General features: G+C 31.5%; 1 protein-coding gene across 2 annotated transcripts; it reads left to right on the top strand.

Moving 5' to 3' along the window:
* Positions 1 to 416: 416 nt before the first annotated feature.
* On the top strand, positions 417 to 16849 carry LOC117121930 (TBC1 domain family member 10B-like). 2 transcript variants are annotated; one of them, XM_033267339.1, is made up of 9 exons: positions 417 to 564; positions 1653 to 3085; positions 4422 to 4521; positions 5545 to 5652; positions 8848 to 9066; positions 11364 to 11504; positions 12066 to 12180; positions 13332 to 13486; positions 13871 to 16849. In XM_033267339.1, the coding sequence occupies exons 2-9, from the start codon at positions 1692 to 1694 to the stop codon at positions 14378 to 14380; spliced, it is 2742 nt and encodes a 913-aa protein (XP_033123230.1). In that variant the 5' UTR covers positions 417 to 564; positions 1653 to 1691; the 3' UTR covers positions 14381 to 16849. The 2 variants fall into 2 exon arrangements, with proteins under 2 accessions (XP_033123230.1, XP_033123229.1); XM_033267338.1 differs by having other exon boundaries at positions 421 to 633.
* Positions 16850 to 18680: the final 1831 nt, after the last annotated feature.

Here is an 18680-nt window from a genome sequence, read left to right as displayed (position 1 = left end):
CATAAACTATTAGATAATTGGCCTATAATCCGTCTATATCACTATCACTATTGTATTGTTTATACTGTACAGTATACAACTTGCAACAGCTAATCTTGTGCATTCAGTAAAGCTGATGAAGGTCAGAGGACTGGCCGAAAATTTCGTTCGAAAAAAAGTGTTCTACAGTCTACATGCCTTGTCATAATTTTTCAACGACTAATATATTTATTTGAAGAACACACGTGGATTTACAATTCTATACATATATATACATATATATATATATATAATATATATATAAACAAGAAAAACAAATGTAAGAGTTTATATAAAATATATATGTATCTTTGTACACAATATGAAGGAATAACATTTGCACAATTGAGCAAAATCTTCATTCGAGTGTGGCAACCTTTGTGTTGTACATCCGCCTCTCCCTGCCGTGTCTACCCGTCGTCGACAAGGTGCAGTGGAGAACGTACGTTGATCCACCTATGCAGAGCTGAACCAGAGCTGAGAGGCTAGCCTAAGCGGCTGTGGTGTTGCGTAGACTGAATCAATTTACTGAAAATAAACGTCTCAGTTTAGTACCAAACTTTCGTTTTCTCTGGGTAGTTTTCAGTAGATATGCGACAGTTGAAATTTTATGTGGTATAGTATTGAATATTCTGCATTTGTTTTATTTCTTATTTGTTTTTCTTTCAACGAAGCGGCAATTCCCAAGCTCGGTGGGCGATTACAGCTGACTATTTATTATTAGTGATTTGTTTTTGTGTACCATACAAAACAATCACTCTTGACTTTTCGTTGGCCTCGATGTCGACTGTTGTTTTTTTGTTAAATTTTTCACGAATGACCGTTAACAATTTGATTGGAATTCAGATACGATACATATCTATGATAATATTAAAGATGATTTATCGTAGCTCTGAACAATTTTTTTCTCGATAAAGCTTTGAAATCATAATATATTATTAGGCCCTAGGCCCTAGGCCTAGTTGATCGAAGAAGTCAACAAGTAGGCCAGCTAGGCCTAGGCCTATTAATTATTTTCATAATTCTGTATGTGGTGGTATTGTTGTACATCAAGGCTAGGCTAGGCCTATGCCATGTCCATTTATTGCTCCAATATTAGTTAATGGACTTTTGACGCAATTTTATGCAAAAATTCAAGAAAATTTGTTAATATGGCATGGTCATGGTACCAGTGAGTTGTCACTATATGATTATACACATTCTACAGTAATCAATAATAAACAAAAATTAATAATAATAATAATAGTATAAGGCCTAGCCTAATTTATCATCATCATCATTATAATAATAATACATCAGCATTGTATAAATTGTAATAATATGTATTTTTGTGTGTGTGTGTGTTGATGTGCAGTTATTGGAATTGCAATATGAAGACAAAGTCTTTGTGCATAGTGTGAAGTACTTTAATTTGCTTAGGGATGCATCGAAAAATAAATAAAATTTGGACGGGAAAAAATTACTAGGAATTTTTTCAAAAATGCACAGACAGATTCCTTGGCCTAATTTTTGTACATGGGGTGGGGATACAAAAACTGCTCAAGGAAATAGTATATCATTATTTCATCATGAGTTATAAATTTGTTTACACCAGGTGCATAACAAAAATAATTTGCATTTAAAAATGTTCTCAGGGCCTACAGGAGTCATGCAAGTGAATATAAGCACAAAAGATGGCAAGTTTTATAGCTGAAGATTCTACAATATCAGGAAATGTTGATCAGACTTACTCACAGGAATATAAACCTGACGTAGAAGATAGCCACACCAATGGTAATGATGATAAATTTGATGGACAAGAAACCCACACCAGTGGTATAGATGATAAATTGGATGGACAAGATGGCTACACCAATGGTGCTGATGATAAACCAGATGGACAAGATAACCACACCAGTGTTATTAATGATAAACCAGATGGACAAGAAAGCCACAGTATTGGTGTAGATAGTAAACCAGATGGACAAGATAGCAACACCAGTGGTATTGATGATAAACCTGCTGGACAAGATAGCCACACCAATGGTATTGATGATAAACTGGATGGACAAGATAGCCACACCAATGGTATTGATGGTAAACCGGATGGACAAGATAGCCACAGTAGTGGCATAGATAATAAACCTGATGGACAAGATAGCCACACCAGTGGTATTGATGATAACCTAGATAGACAAAGTAACCATGCCAATGGTATTGATGGTAAACTGGATGGACAAAATAGCCACACCAGTGGTATTGATGATAAACCTGACGGACAAGATAGCCACACCAGTGGTATTGATGATAACCTAGATGGACAAAGTAACCATGCCAGTGGTATTGATGATAAGCTGGATGGACAAAATAGCCACACCAGTGGTATTGATGATAAACCTGCTGGACAAGATAGCCACACCAGTGGTATTGATGATAACCTAGATGGACAAAGTAACCATGCCAATGGTATTGATGATAAGCTGGATGGACAAAATAGCCACACCAGTGGTATTGATGATAAACCTGATGGACAAGATAGCCACACCAGTGGTATTGATGATAACCTAGATGGAAAAAGTAACCATGCCAATGGTATTGATGATAAACTGGATGGACAAAATAGCCACACCAGTGGAATTGATGATAAACCAGATGGACAAAATAGCCACACCAGTGGAATTGATGATAACCTAGATGGACAAAGTAACCATGCCAATGGTATTGATGATAAACTGGATGGACAAAATAGCCACACCAGTGGAATTGATGATAAACCTGACGGACAAGATAGACACACCAGTGGTATTGATGATAAACCTGACGGACAAGATAGCCTTGCCAATGGTATGGATGATGAACCAGATGGACAAGGTAGCCTCGCCAATGGTATTGATGGTAAACCATACGGACAAGGTAGCCTCGCCAATGGTACGGATGATAAACCAGATGGACAAGGTAGCCTTGCCAATGGTATTGATGGTAAACCAGGTGGACAAGGTAGCCTTACCAATGGTATTGCTGAGGAAACTGTAACAAAAAAAGTGGACAGGTTCGGATTTACTGGAGGCAACCAGTTTGAAGAGAATAGGTAATACATATTAATAATAATTTTTTGGCATTTACAGTTAGATATAGGACTTTCCATGGTCTAACAATCTCAAATCAATTCACATTATTACCTTGGTCATTGGAAACAGTAACACTCATGGAGGTGGATTCCATGAGGGAAGCCAGCACCAGATTCAAACCATGGTTCTTTCGATTTAGAATCCGAAAACCACACTACTGACATCTATACTTTGGTTAAATGCTGTTTAAAAAAATATTTTGCATCTTTAATTGTAGTGTATTTTTTGTTTTATTGAATTTTTTATTTCTTAAATTAATTAATTTATATTTTTATTTCAATTTGTACACACTTTATACAGCAAGAATATTTTTAACCGCCCACACAAGTATGGGCAGAAATGAGAAACTATTTTTATTTCTGTTTGGCCATTATGTTATTGTAATGTGAATCATGTATTATTTTGCATACACTGTAATCATACAATATTCCATTCTTTGCTAAAGGTCATAATCTGTGTATTGTACTTGACACTAATTCTAATGGGATGGGATATCCTTGTTTTAAATGACTCATTGTATAACAGTCACCTGGGGAAGAATTATATAAGTAATAACAGTTTGTTTCCAATAATTAACCACTTTGCTATAGTGTTGAATGATACTATTGAGATATCAGTAAGCTTCCTTTATAGTGTATCTCCATATGTTAGCCAATTGACATTTCAAATACTATTAATTACCACTAAGATTTTTATTACGACTCTTACTCATTTCATACTATTTACTTCTTTTGAAATGTTTTTTTTTTTTTTTTCAAAAGTAACCATTAGTTCTGCTCAAATCCCAATCAATAGTTATTACTTTTCTGTAATATGAGATTAATGTGTGGGAAATTACACTTCAATAAAGATTATAAACTGACCTACCTTTAAGCTAAGGCCAAATAAAATATTCTACTCAAGGAAAGGACCATTGGAAGTAAGGGTCAGTCGGTCAGTTGGTAATTTACTTGTTTTCTTACAATAAACCCATTTTATGAAATCTATTGGCACTTGAAAATTTCACCTTTCATACATCATCTATTTTAAGCTTATCTTATCAAGAATATATTTTTGCAAAACCAACCTTTAGATTTTAAGATTTTGCATCGGTCTAGCATCACAAACATTTAGTTTCCTATTCAAGATGCAAAATAGTTTATTTTCTGGCAATAATCATACTCGACCTGTGCCCTGGGAAGATGAAATACATTATGTAGTATTGAACTGTATTTAATTAACAGTTCCACATGAGTAATAGCTGACATGATGCATGCAGGACTATTTTGATAAATATTAATATTATTCTCTTTCCAGAGATTCTCATTTGCCTGTAAGTGTCATCCGCAAACGCGAACTCAAGTGGTTGGATATGCTTGAGGACTGGTCAAAATGGATGAGTAAAAAGCCAAAAAAGGTAATACATTTTCCATATTTATTTGATACTGTATATCAATCCAACATTTTCTTGTTGATGATACAGTGTTTTCTCAGAGAATTGACAGAAGCAGTTGAACTGTTGCTAGAAGTAAGCAAGGTGGTGCCTGGTTGAATGGAGCAGCCCAACCTTCAATGAATTACTCAACTAATGTACAAACACTTAAGGCATTCATTACTGTATAAGCCTATAAGGTGTTGCAAAATTATTTTTAATAAATACATAATTTGTACCATATATATTATTTCCACATAAAATTTACTTTTTCATGTATACTGTTAATTAAAAAGACTTGAATATATGTGCATACTTTTAAAAGTTTCTGTGTTAACTTTTAATCTATTTCTCTTGTGCCCTGCTCAGACTTTTATGTTTGTTATTTTTGTTTCGGGCAACTAATTTTTATTTTCTCCATGAAACTGTAGTGTAAATTATTTTGTTATACTTTGTCACAACTTACTGTTGACCCACTAAACTATAATAAAAATAGTCATAAATATACAGTTATCTAATTTATAATTTGAACATAACTGATTTCTAGACTTTCGGGCTATGATTCAGTCATTATTCAAAAGTTGTTGGCCTGCTGTATGGGCCATATAGTATCATTGTTTAATTACTCAAATTGTTTTATTCCATAAATATTATGCTAAGCTCTTTTTTTGAAAAATGTTTGTTGATGCTTAAATAACAATTCAAATAAAGAAAAAATAATAAATCTATTATTAATAAACTCTAATGACTTAGCAATTTATCTTAATTTCCTTTGTATGTATTTGCCATTAAATAGATGAAAATTTTAATTATTTTGTTATGGTTTCGGTTTATAATTACTTAGCATAATTAAAGTCATAATTATAATACTAATAATTCTGATTTTTTTTTTAACTTTTGAAGAGAAACAAATAGATATTCATCTCTGTCACTTAATTTCAAAATATGATTCTCTATCGTCAAGTTGTATTCTTATGTCGGTTTAAAAATTTTGTTTCTTTCTTGAAGGTCAAAGAGCGTTGTCGTAAAGGAATCCCATCCTCGTTACGTGCGCGAGCGTGGCAGTATTTGTCAGGAAGTAAAAATGTAATGGAGAAAAAGAAACTAGTATTTGCAGTAAGTAATCTTTCTTTTCAACATACAGTATCTATGAAAATTTAAATTTCATGTTCAATTTATTTGCCTCCATAAAATATAGAATCATGCATCACATACAAACAAATCATTGCATACAAAACAAAAGAAGTAACAAATTAATTAAATAGAGTTAAAATAATAAGATCCATTCAAAAAGGTCACAAAAAATTCAGAACAGTGTTAAACAGAAATGGCAAACTTAACACTGTCGCACACACCATGGGAAACACAAAAAACAAACTTGCAGGATCTTAAAACATTATGACAGTAATTATTATTAAATATTATGTTACAAATGAAAAATCAATGCCTGTTATGTTATCGATTAGGGTGTGTTTAACATGCAGTTGTTTACAATTCAGTAAATGTGAATAAAAAGACCTATATTTTGAATCACTGATGAATATCTGGTTCAGTAAGTTAACTTGATTGGCTTTAATGATATTAGAAATTTTAGGTAAATTAAGGGCATCGTACGTCTACAATTAAGACATTCTATACTATATTTAGGACCAAAACTATGGGAAAATCTTTCACCTGATTTAAAAAGTAATCCAACTCTGGCTAGTTTCAAAAATTGCTATAAAAAATCTCTGAATCAGGTATATGGTGTATAAATCCTTCCTTTAAATCTATACAGACTTTTCACTGCTTCTTTATTATTATCACTATTATTAGTATGCATTCTGTATTTCCTGTTTATCTTAATACTTTCATATATATATATATATATATATATATATATATATATATATTTTATTATTATTGTTGTTATTATTATATTATTTTATATATATATATTTTTATGTATATATTTTTTTAATGTTATGTTTGCATATTTATATCAATATTAATTATTAGGCCTACTACGTCGCATGCGACTGATTATCTGGTGGTCATGCCTTAAAGTGTTTATGACTTCCTTTAACACCAATATTTTACCTTATTTAATGATTACTGCTGTCTATTATTTAAGATAATAACAATTATTATTATTATTATTATTATTATTATTATTATTATTATTATTATTATTATTATTTCCCCATTATATTGTGTAACTCATTTCATTTGTGTGAAAAAAAACCCAATAAACAGAAACAGAAAAATACAGTAATAATGGGATAATGATCACTGGTATTGTTTAATATGCTATTCAGAATACAACAGTCACTAATCTTGCTCCGTGAGTACCTGATCATACTGTTACCATTAAAAGGGTGTGATCGATACCAATTTAGACTTAATTAGAGGTAATGAAGCATTTAGGTCGCCTACAATTATGACAGGGAATCAGTGTCATTAACATAAGTTTGTAACGCATCAACTCTTTCAGAATATAGCTGTATCTGATCATATGAGTGATCAAAATGAGGCATATATACCCCAAATATTGTAATTAAGATAGCAATATTATTTACTATTTGAATTGCACTTATGCGTTTATGTTCTATTGGTAGTTCCCTGTAAACAATGTTTTCTGTAAGTTTGCAAATAAACCCAATACCCTCAAAGGGTCTGCCCATTGTTACCTCTTCTGGATCGTACTTTTTCTTGTGCAGCATCTTTTCAACGGACTACCATCGTTTGTTAACTTTATCGCCTGGCATGTGGACCAAACTTTTGTTTTCCTCCATCAATCTTATCAAACTTAATGATAAAACTATTATTAGTCTTATCAAACTTATGATAAAAGTATTATTAGTCAGAAATGAATTAGTATTTTCAATGTTGTCATTCATCATTGTACTTACCCAAAAATATTTTTTGTCTCCACAACCACATTACTAATGTAATGTAATGTAGGTAGATATTTATAAGTGCTTTATACGGAAGTCTCAAAACGCTTGAGGCTTGGACTAGTTCGTACAGTAACTTTCTTCTACCCAAGGGTCTCTTCATGTCTGAGCTACCTGGTAAACCGGTACCAGCTACTCTCATCTGTACCATAATAGGGGCTGTATGGACCAGTATAACCCCCACTCGTCTAGAAAGATATACTGGGTTCTTGAAAGTGCACGAGCCAAATTGGGTGCACTGTGCCTACGGTTTATAATCCTTATTCGAGAAGACTCGTTCCACTTCCAGTACCATAGGCGAGCGTGCCGTTGGAACCAGCACTGATGGCTGTACGATGTGGTTCCCCTGCCTCAACCGCCATTTGACCATTTGACCTATCTCGGCCATTCGACTTGCCGACTTAAATATGCTGCTCTATATACAGTAAATGTACATGTTGTTAATCTTAGGTTTAATTACAGTTGAACTTGCCTAAGTCAAATCCAAATTTCCATTGAAAAATTGTTCGACTTAGATGAAATTTGACTTACAGATCATTATTTAATGGAAACACAACAATTTGGCATCTGTATTATCATTAATATCCTTATCATTAGCCTGATCATGAACGGTCTACCCACTTTAAATGGTTGAAATAAAATACATTAATAAACAATTTGCATTAGCATAAGCCAATTCAAAGTTTGAACTGCTCATGCCCCTATTGAAGTCAATCGACATAAACAAACATAGGTTTAATATGTAGATTAACTTTGGATATGGGCATGTGCAGGTGAAACTACACATTGGATTATCATCATAGTCTTCAGCAGCAAAATAGATCAACATTATCATCATTATTATCATCTTCATCATCCTCATCATCCTCTTTGCCATTCCAGTCATCATTTTTTATTTCTTTAAAAATTTTATTCATTCTGGCAAAACAGATACAAATACAAAAAAATCAGAAAAATTCACAAACATATAAGAATAATTAGGTGAGCCAGGGAGCAGCAAAAGCTGAACCACTGTCATCTTAAGGCCAACTCAGACAGCGTCGGCCGACGCAGCCCGACCCGATTTATCGTCGGGGACAGTCTTAAGCCGTCGTGGGAAATATTAAACACGTTTAATATTCTACTACGCGACTGCCCCCGACGCACACCATCGCGTCTGCGTTCAACTCACGCAGACCCGACGCGACGATAAATTGCGTCGGACTGCGTCGGCCGATGCTGTCTGAGTTGGCCTTTAGAGATGTGCTGCTCCCAGTCGCCATCGTTATCAAAATTGTTGTGCCATCGTTATCAAAATGTTTGTGATTTGTAATTACATTACCTTAGAATTGCCATATTATTATAAACTATAAAATTGTCATGTTTTTTTCTACAGGAACTTGATGCTCAAGATGGCGACCCCAAGTGGGTGGATCTCATTGAAAAAGATCTAGACCGTCAATTTCCATTCCATGAAATGTTTGCGAAAGGAGGAGGAGGACAACATGATTTATTCCGCATATTAAAGGCCTATAGCATATACAATCCTAGAGATGGTTACTGCCAAGCCCAAGCCCCCATAGCTGCCGTCCTAGTAATGCAGATGCCTGCAGAAGTAAGTTACTTTCTCAAATCAGTATACATTGTTGTTGGAGCAAATGGGTGAACTAATAGTTATCATACAGTATACATTGTCCAGATTAAAAAAAAGAAAGATATAAAATCGAAAATTAAATTTACCATTGTAACAAATCAGAGGCAGTTTGTAAAGGTTGCATAAAATAAATGATCTTGTCAGTAAATAACTAAATCATCTTTTTGTCCGTGTTGAATTTGTTTCTCTATACCATGGTTAATATTTACAATAATAATTAACTGCATATTATGTAATACCTTAAGACTGACTTGCCCATAATGAAATTCTGTTTTGAGAAAATGTAAGCTTTCATTTTCTGACATTGTATATTCAAATAAGTTATTTGCTTTCAATACTATTATTGAAAGCAAATAACTTACTTGACATTGTATACTCAAGTAAGTTATTTGCTTTCAATAATAGTATTTGCACAATACAATAACAAACAATATACCTTTAAAGGGGAAATTTCAATATAGTATTTATTGAAATGTAGGATAGGTTAGCTGAATATCTTTTTCACTAGAGCTCCTGTAAATACTAATCCAGGGAGTCCCTAACTTTTGAAACTTCGAATGCTGGAGAACGGAGCTGTGAAAATGATTCTTCTGCTTTTTATGCCTTTTTCTTTTTTAGGATATTTCATGGTTAAATTTCCTTTTGTTCATATAATAAGCATAGAGGCAAATTTCTTTTAGTATGTGCTATATACTTACATTATTATTATTATTGTTATTATTATTATTATTATTAAATGAATAATTTGAATAATTAATTAAACAGATTATGCCAAATTGACCTCGTAGCTAATTTACTAGAGCATCGGTACAATATCCAGAGGTACTTATGAATCTGTTTTATTTGCATCTTAAGCTTGGATAACAACTTGCATTTCCAGATTTTAAGTGAAACTGTAATTTGTCATAGCGGGTGTGTATGTTTTGTGTGAATTTCTATTAAATTTTCTGTTGAAATAATCATCACTGAACATGACTTTCTGTTTCAGTATCTGGCCATCTTGTAATGTTTCTTCTATCATCATATATAATAAATGAGCATACATAGATTGATCATTAATAACTGCCTAAATTGATTTAGACTACAGCTCATATATATTCAAGTACTCTGCTGTTAATTATTAATAATCTATTCATTATTGAAGTAGATAGACCTTATATGAAATAAGCATCCAAAATGTTATAAATAACTTTTTTCACAGCTGCAATAAACTAACTTCTCATGAAAATTTTAAAATCTATTATCTATCCATGTACTGTATATGAATTTACTTTTTCTGATTCAAATATTAATGTATGTCAGATATGTACTGATAAATATAATTTATTTCCTATAATCATAAAACATAAAGATCTAAGGACGATTCTCGACAGTATTTAAAAATCGTTTTGGATGAATATTTTCTAAGAATAACCAGATGGCACACACACTAATATTATAAGTAATGGATATTATTTTAATAAGTAAGTCTTCTTGGATGTAATTTGAAGTTATATTTGCTTGATCCTTTCACATTTTATCTGAAGGCAAGAATTCACAAGGATTTACCTAGGATTATCATGAAGCTGCCAACATATTTGAGTCATATCACAATTATCATAAAAAAAAATACTCTGTAATTTTTCATTTTATTCCTTGTAACCAACCTACAACAGCTATCATTTGTTTTATTCTAGTTGTGAAAAAATAAAGACTAGAATAAAAATATATGTGCCAGTGGTCTCTTATAACTTCTGAACTTCAGGATTTCTCTATTTCTTGCATTTTTTCCATTGATTCCATTGATATTTATTATCTTTTATATTTCTTATAATTAATTATATTACAGGAAATCAATAATTGAATTATACTACAGGTCTCCCTCCAATTAAAGACCACTTTTGGAACTGGGGTTTCTATGGTCTTTAGCTTTGGTCTCTAATTAGAAAAATAAAGATAAAAGTATTCATTTGTTAATATGGGACCACAGAAAAATGGTCTTTAATTGGAGGTGGTCCTTAATAATTATTGTATAAAAGTAGGAATATTGTCTGCAGTTGAGTTCAAAAGGTTATATAGCATATTTACAATTTACAGTTAGAAAGAATAAGATAAAAGAATAAAATTTACAACAGAAAAATCACATTTTATTGCACATTTAGGCTTATGTATTTTGTTTATTTGCGAGTATAATGTTTACTCTATCGTTTTGAAAAATTAATAAAACTATAGAAAGCAAGCAATTTACTTGTATATATTGATATTAATTATTTTTACAGGAAGCATTTTGGTGCCTTGTTCAAATATGTGAGAAGTATCTAGTCGGCTATTTCAGTCCTGGATTGGAGGCTATGCAAATTGACGGAGATGTACTCCTTGGTTTGATGAAGCGCCACCTTACGACGACATATCATCACATGGTGAGAAAGGATTTTGAACACTAAATTATCAAATTATACATTAAATATGCTTACAACATTAAAAGGTAAAAAGTATTTAAAAATGATATATAAGCATACTTTTATTAACACCATTTGTACATCTAGTTTAAGCACTCCAGTTCTGTCTAATCCAACCTCTTGTACCGGGTGCCTTGAAATTATCTTCAATTTATTCCAAAAACATGCATGCAGTTAAAGATTGTTAAAACTTAGCGAATGATGTTTTAACAGTCTCATTCTATCATTGTCAATTTTGCTTTTGTTTTGTTATAAATGTTGCTAATGTTATTGTTATATAACAATATATTTATTAAGTAAAATGAAATCATTGTTTAAATAGATCAAACATGGAGGAATAAGTTTACTTATTAATGGATCAAGTAGACATTAAGTAAAATTAATTATAAAATTATAATAATTTTCTTATGTGTAATTCACTAGTTATGTAATAAAAAGTACATGGATTTCAAATATAATATTTAAAAAAAATGTGTATGATATTCCTATTTGAAATTATTGATGTTTTTATTTGTCTATTAGGTGGAGCAGAACCTGGAGCCGGTTCATTATATGACTGAATGGTTCATGTGTATATACTCACGTACTTTCCCATTTGCAACAGTTCTCAGGGTCTGGGACATCTTTCTATGTGAAGGTATATCCCTGATTTTTGTTTGGTCCAATTACTTGTGCATGTTATTATAACACATTTTATGTTATACCATTAGCCATTATCATCATCCATCATCAATCAGTAATTTAAATATATCATCAACATCATCATCGTCATTCACATCATTATTATCATCATTCACATCATTATCATCATCATCATTTCACCATCATCATCCTCATTATCATCAACATCATAACCATCATCATTATTTTCTTGATTATTGTCATCATTACTACTATTGCTATTATCAGATTTGCATGGTTTAAATAAATACAGGAAATAATATAAATTCCTGATTCAATATAAGTTGATATTTGCCAGGGTATTAGTAAATTAATAAATAATTTGTTAATAATATATTTTGATAGCTTAAATAGTATATTATTATTCATTAGAATTAAAGTAGTCGTGTGAGTTTTGTTTGTATAATGATGTTAATAATGCTATAGAGTACGTCACGATACCGCTTGATACTATTCCGTTGCCATCGTTCAACTGGACGCTATTTTCTCTACTGACAACCATTGATCCCAATTTGTAACATAATTATTAAGATGTTGTATCTTAGTTTTTCTTTGTAAATTTGAATTGATGATTAAAATTTTTAGTACATTTTGATGTTAATTATTAGATTTTAAAATGCCTATTCCAGAAAGCCTATGGAGTCGTTCAGACGGTAACCATGTCATGGGGAAATGGTTAAGTTGTAGCACAGGCCAGTATTGAGTAAAAGAGCTATAAAATATGGGGAGCTCAAAAAATTGCCTAAAAATCCAAATTTGTTTTTCACTATAGATCAACAGTTTAATGTCTTATTAATCACGTCCCAAAGTATTGGAAATGGTCAACAAATTCTATTAAACAATGTACACAAATATCTTTGAAAGGCAATTACTCAAAATCATGTTTATCTTGACTCTAAGAGTACTGTACTTTCACTTTCCAATATTCTTAAGCTTGAAATAGTGCAATTTCAATGAATGACCCTTCATTTTAAAGATTACATACTCGGTATCTAAAAATACCAATAACTTGAATTGTATTTTTGCTACAACTTAGCTATTTTGCCACAACATGCCTCATATAGTACAGTATTATTGTATGTTGATTTGAACCATTTAATATTACAGGGGTTAAAGTGTTATTTAAGGTTGCATTAGTGATCATCAAACATTCGCTATCCAGCAGACGTCAGCTGCAAGAATGCCCAGGATTTTATGAAACCATACAAAAATTGAAACACATTCCCAGCGATATTGTAGAAGAAGATTTCCTTATTAATGAGGTAATAAAAATTCAGATATTGGTATTATCTCTTTATGTAACGTGAATGAAGGTATTTATTGCAATATGCATTTATTAACAGCACTTATTACTTTTAGTATTGTTTTAATAAATAGAGTAGTTAGTATTGTAGTTAAGTTCCCAGTTAATATTGTGAGCCTATGGGCAATTTTTCATGCAGTGGCACCTTTAGGCGCCAATTTTCCTAATAGTGCATTAAATAAGTCTACACTACTTCTTTTAAGTTATTTAATACATTAAATCACCATTACCTAGGCTCGGGTTGGTCCATTTGGCTTGGGCCCAGCCACGCCTAGATGCTTGAGAACAATTATTTTATTTCTTTTCAATTTATGAATGCTATTTTTGGTTAATTGTTTTCCAGGTTGTGGAGATGAGAGTATTTGAAAAGGAATTTGAAGCAGAGCATTCGCTACAGGTAGCGCGGAGGAATGCAATGAAACAGAGGCAGCTGCGACACAGCAATCAAGTGCAAATGGCAAAGCAAGTAGCAGAAATAAAACAGAAGAAGAAAATCAAATCTAAATCAAAAATTCAACTTAAGAAGCCACTTTCCCAGAGTCACAGTGCTTTGGATTATATATCCAGTGATCAAATTGATAACTTTGACGCATACAGCTTGCCCAACACTCCCAGTCAGCGGAGATGGGCCGAGGTAGGAAATATAAAACAGCAAAGTCAGAGTGATACTGGCGCATATCAAAGCAAGTTTAACGGAGCAAAGGCGTATAGTGCCGATGAACTAGATTATGATGGTTATTTAGGTGAGGTAACTAACCAAACAGACACTGGTTTAAATGGAAAGAAAGCAGGTGAAAAGGTAAAAAAAGAAAAGAAAAAGTCAAAGGATAAAAAGAAGACCAAAATAAAATAGTCTTACTTTAAGTGCACCATCAAACATTGGCAGCAGAGGGGAAAGACTGAACTTACCTAATATTCTTCTTCTTGATTTCTACTGAGTCTGATATCTTTTCAGATGTTTCTGTCATAATTCAAGAAACCCAGTTTTATGCCAATGACTTCTCAAATGATTCTGCACTTTTAACTTTTATTCAAACTTTAATGATGTAATTTTATTAGTATGCTAGTTCATACATGGTTCTAAAATACTCCATGACTGGGAATGCTCCTCAGGGAGTGGAGTTGAGGAAATTGCACATTATGTATATTTGTGAATGTTTCTGATAATTGGAATTGGATATAATAATTAAAAGGTGCTTAGAATTTGTGTATAAAGCCCTGGATATGCCAAACATGACTATAATTATTTATTATATTAACTTTTGATGCCTTATTGTTGATATGAGTTGTGAACATCCAGTCTCTTGTATTCAAGCCTATCAATTATTAATGGATCATGAATAAAACTTCCAGGTAGTTGCTTACTAATTAAACCTCCGATAATATCCCACTCAAATGTATGTTAAGTAATTTAAGTTTAATAATGCATATTTGTGCTGAACTTTAGTCCAGAATAATTCCACGTCCTTCTCTGTTGTATATTTTGTTACTGTGGTACATTGAATATGAGTTAGATTTTTGTTATTACAAAGAGAGTGCACACATTTATATCACATTTATTTTTAATGGAATTTCATATATTTTATGTTTGATTTTCATGTGGTGTCAATCATTAAATACAACTCAATTTTATTTATAAACATTGTTTTTACAAATCTATAATTTGTTTACCCAACTCACACTGTAAAGATATACTGTCTGTTGAGCTAATCAATATATGATAACTTCCTTTGTAAGAAAAGACAGTTAACAGATTTAAATTGAAAATTAGATTAGAGACAAATTTTAGTAAGTTAATTAACAGATATATAAATATTATTGTTTCTGAATTCTTTTAACTAGACCCTTCAGTTGGCAGGAAATCAATTGAAGGGTGTTGAATTGATAATATAGTTTTTAAATCAGAGAAAACTTTTTTCTTATCTCTATATTATTGGAAATTAATAACTTGATATTTTTTTTTAAAGCTATTCAGTGTTATAATTTAATTGGTTTTACTATATGTCTTATTAGGGAGTTTGACAGATGACGTCATAATTTATTCATCTTGCGTTGCGGAGTACGTTAATTTCAGGATTTTACGTGCTCGACGTACGTTAGTTACGGGTTTGCGCATGCGTATTTCGATTTGTTTACAAAAGGGGAGGAGCTATCGCGCTGCATGCTGGGTACTAACATTAAAGTTAGGATAGCGTCATGCATTGAAAACTCTATTATTAATTAGCAATCTTTATTGATCTCTGAGTATAAAAAATGCAATTTAAAAAAAAATCTAGCCTCCAGTGGACAACATATTTTGTAGTTTTGCAAAAAAAGACATAAAATCAGAAATTACTACAAGATATTTTTTTTTTTAAATTAAAAAAACTAAGGAAACCAGACATAATAATACCAGAACCAAATTTTAGTTTGCTTCTTATTATCTCTTTATATTTTCTTCTGGTTTAATTTTAATAAAACCAAGGTATATATTTATTATATACACTACCATATTTTTCTAGTTTTGCATGTATTTTAAGAACTAATTGCTAAGTCATAACAGTTGTAGAGAGAATCCAACTCAACCTAGAATGTGCAATTTAAGATATGCGCAATGAACAAGGATTTTGTATGTAAACCATAGAATTTGTATGTTACCATGTTAAAATAGCCCACTGATGTACTGACCCCTGTCATTGTCATGGATTACTATGTATCTCAAAAAGTGTGTTTATTCATTCATCAAACTTTCCTGGTATATCATAGGTATACTTTTTAAAAATCAAAAGGTTTTTATATAATAATTAAATGAATGACTACAATATAAATAACTTATAACTTATAGATTAATTTTTACATCTTTTTGGCACAGGTGTCATTTAAATGTCATTGAGTCTCAACTCAGTTCTTCATGAAAATTGTAAAGTTAGCATTTTCTGATAATTAACAAAATGTTTAATACTGTAATTATTCTTTGATAAAGAATTATAAAACAAATTCTCTCGCTAAACCAAGTAAAAAAGATATATAAATAATATACACCTTTGGTAGTGGGCCAAAATGTGGTATTAAGTAATTTATTATTGCATATGGTGTTTGCTGTATTGTTTCTTAATCTTTTGGGGACATGGTAATGAATTGTCTTTACCATTATATCAAGACTGTGCTCGATTATTCAATTAAAAGAGACAAAATTTGTGTGAATGTAGTTAAGTGTATTTAAATCAACAGACTTGATGAAATGTTCATTATGTGTAGCTAAATGTGTGGTGGGTTTCTTATGTGTGCCATTATATGTATTGTCATGTTCAGTGTGCCTAATAAATCATATATGTACATAGCATTATGTGCTTATCTTGTATTTATTAGATGTTCATTGAGTAATTTGTTGAAACAAACATGAGAAGTTTTTGCAGAAGAGAGAAACATCATCAAAATCACTCATAAATGAATATTATTATAAATTATAATTTCAATTCTATCCACATATATCAGCACCATATATCTGAATATCATTGTATTCCTTATCATGACCATCATCATGATCTTTATCATCATCATTATCATCCATCATCACCTTGTACAAGTTGTACAAATGCTGTTGTCTTCAGTCTTCATTGTAGTAATACGAGACATCTTTTTATAAAGTCAAAAGATAGTTTTCCTTGTGCTAGTGCCAAACATCCATTAACATAGATATTTGCAAGTAAAATTATAATTCCAGTAAGTTCCAGTAATTATAATAATGTTTTGCTATGCCAACAATTTTTCCAGTTGCTGTGTGTTCTGTTGCACCTATATGGATCACAAAAAGTCTATGTTTACAAATTACACTAGTTTTAGGATTAAACCGAAAGGTCCACTGATTAATCTCACATAAGATATTATAATACTCCAAGTATCGAAATGCACGCCATCGTGTTGGGAAACAATATTTCGACATTAGTTACGTCTCATCATCAGGAATGAAAAATTATCTATATTTGCAAGCTTATATGCACAAAACCGAAAGGTCCACTGATTATTCTCAGACAAAAAAGTATAATACATACTCCAAGTATCGAAATGCACACCATCGTGTCGGGATTTAATATTTCGACAATAATTATGTCATCATCAGGAATATAACCGGTATGTATAATGTATATTGAAAATGTATATTAACTTAATAATAATCATTATCATCGGCAACAACAACAGCAAACATCATCACCATCACCATCATCATCATCACCACCGCCACCATAATCATCACCATCATCATCAAAAACAATAATCAACATCATCATCACCATCATCATCATCATGACCACCACCACCAACAACAACAACAACCAACATCATTACCATTATCTTTATTTTTATCTGTATTACTATTACCTTATAAACATAATGTTAGACCTATCTCTATTTATTTATTTCCAATAGGATCCACAAATTACAATAAGTCTAAATTGCTTCGGACTCACAACTTGCATAGGATCGAGTCTGGTTTCCCCCTGGACATTTTCCCCCGGACATTTTCCTACGGTATATTTAGGTCCCGGTCTTTTGCCAAAATACCGGGGAAAAATATCCAGGTGGCACCAGCCTGCTTCCAATTGCGTACATAAAATTTCAAAAGAGAAAAGAGAGAGAGAGATAAAGAAAGACAATCAAAAACAATTAAAGAAGAAAACAAAACAGCGACGATAAAAATATTTAAAAAAAACAGTTGGAAAACAAATCAATACAGAGATTACAGAGAAATGATATATTTACAAGTATTTACAAATTTTATATTTATAAAAATATGGTTTAATATTAAGTAGCAAAAATTAGTGGAATTAATATTAGGAAATAAAATGTGTACACATTTCGAATAATGAAAATAATGTGACTATTCTTAGGACCTGGATAGATTAATTAAGCTTCATAAACGTGTTGTCAGAATTATTGATTTAGCTTCATTTGCATCGTCTTCTGAACCTCTATTTAAAAAACTAAATATATTAAATATTATGGATCTAAACAAATTACAAGTTACTTCTTTTATGTTTCGATACATAAAAAGTCAACTCCCAACCTCTATATTAGTTTTATTTCATGATTATAAACCTACACACAGTTATTATTTAAAAAATTCAAACTCACTTCAGTTCCTTTTGTAAGACTAATTAAAAGCCAATTTTTTA

Source organism: Anneissia japonica, unplaced genomic scaffold, assembly GCF_011630105.1.
Source record: "Anneissia japonica isolate Jap-2015-1 unplaced genomic scaffold, ASM1163010v1 scaffold352_len1594369_cov220, whole genome shotgun sequence".
Lineage (NCBI taxonomy): Eukaryota > Metazoa > Echinodermata > Crinoidea > Comatulida > Comatulidae > Anneissia > Anneissia japonica.
This window is presented reverse-complemented; position numbering and strand designations above follow the sequence as displayed.

Coding starts and splice junctions, on each gene's coding strand:
- LOC117121930 (XM_033267339.1), top strand. CDS start 1,692: ATGGCAAGTTTTATAGCTGAAGATTCTACAATATCAGGAAATGTTGAT. Junction 4,522..5,544: donor TGAGTAAAAAGCCAAAAAAG/GTAATACATTTT, acceptor TCTTTCTTGAAG/GTCAAAGAGCGTTGTCGTAA. Junction 5,653..8,847: donor AAAAGAAACTAGTATTTGCA/GTAAGTAATCTT, acceptor TTTTTTCTACAG/GAACTTGATGCTCAAGATGG.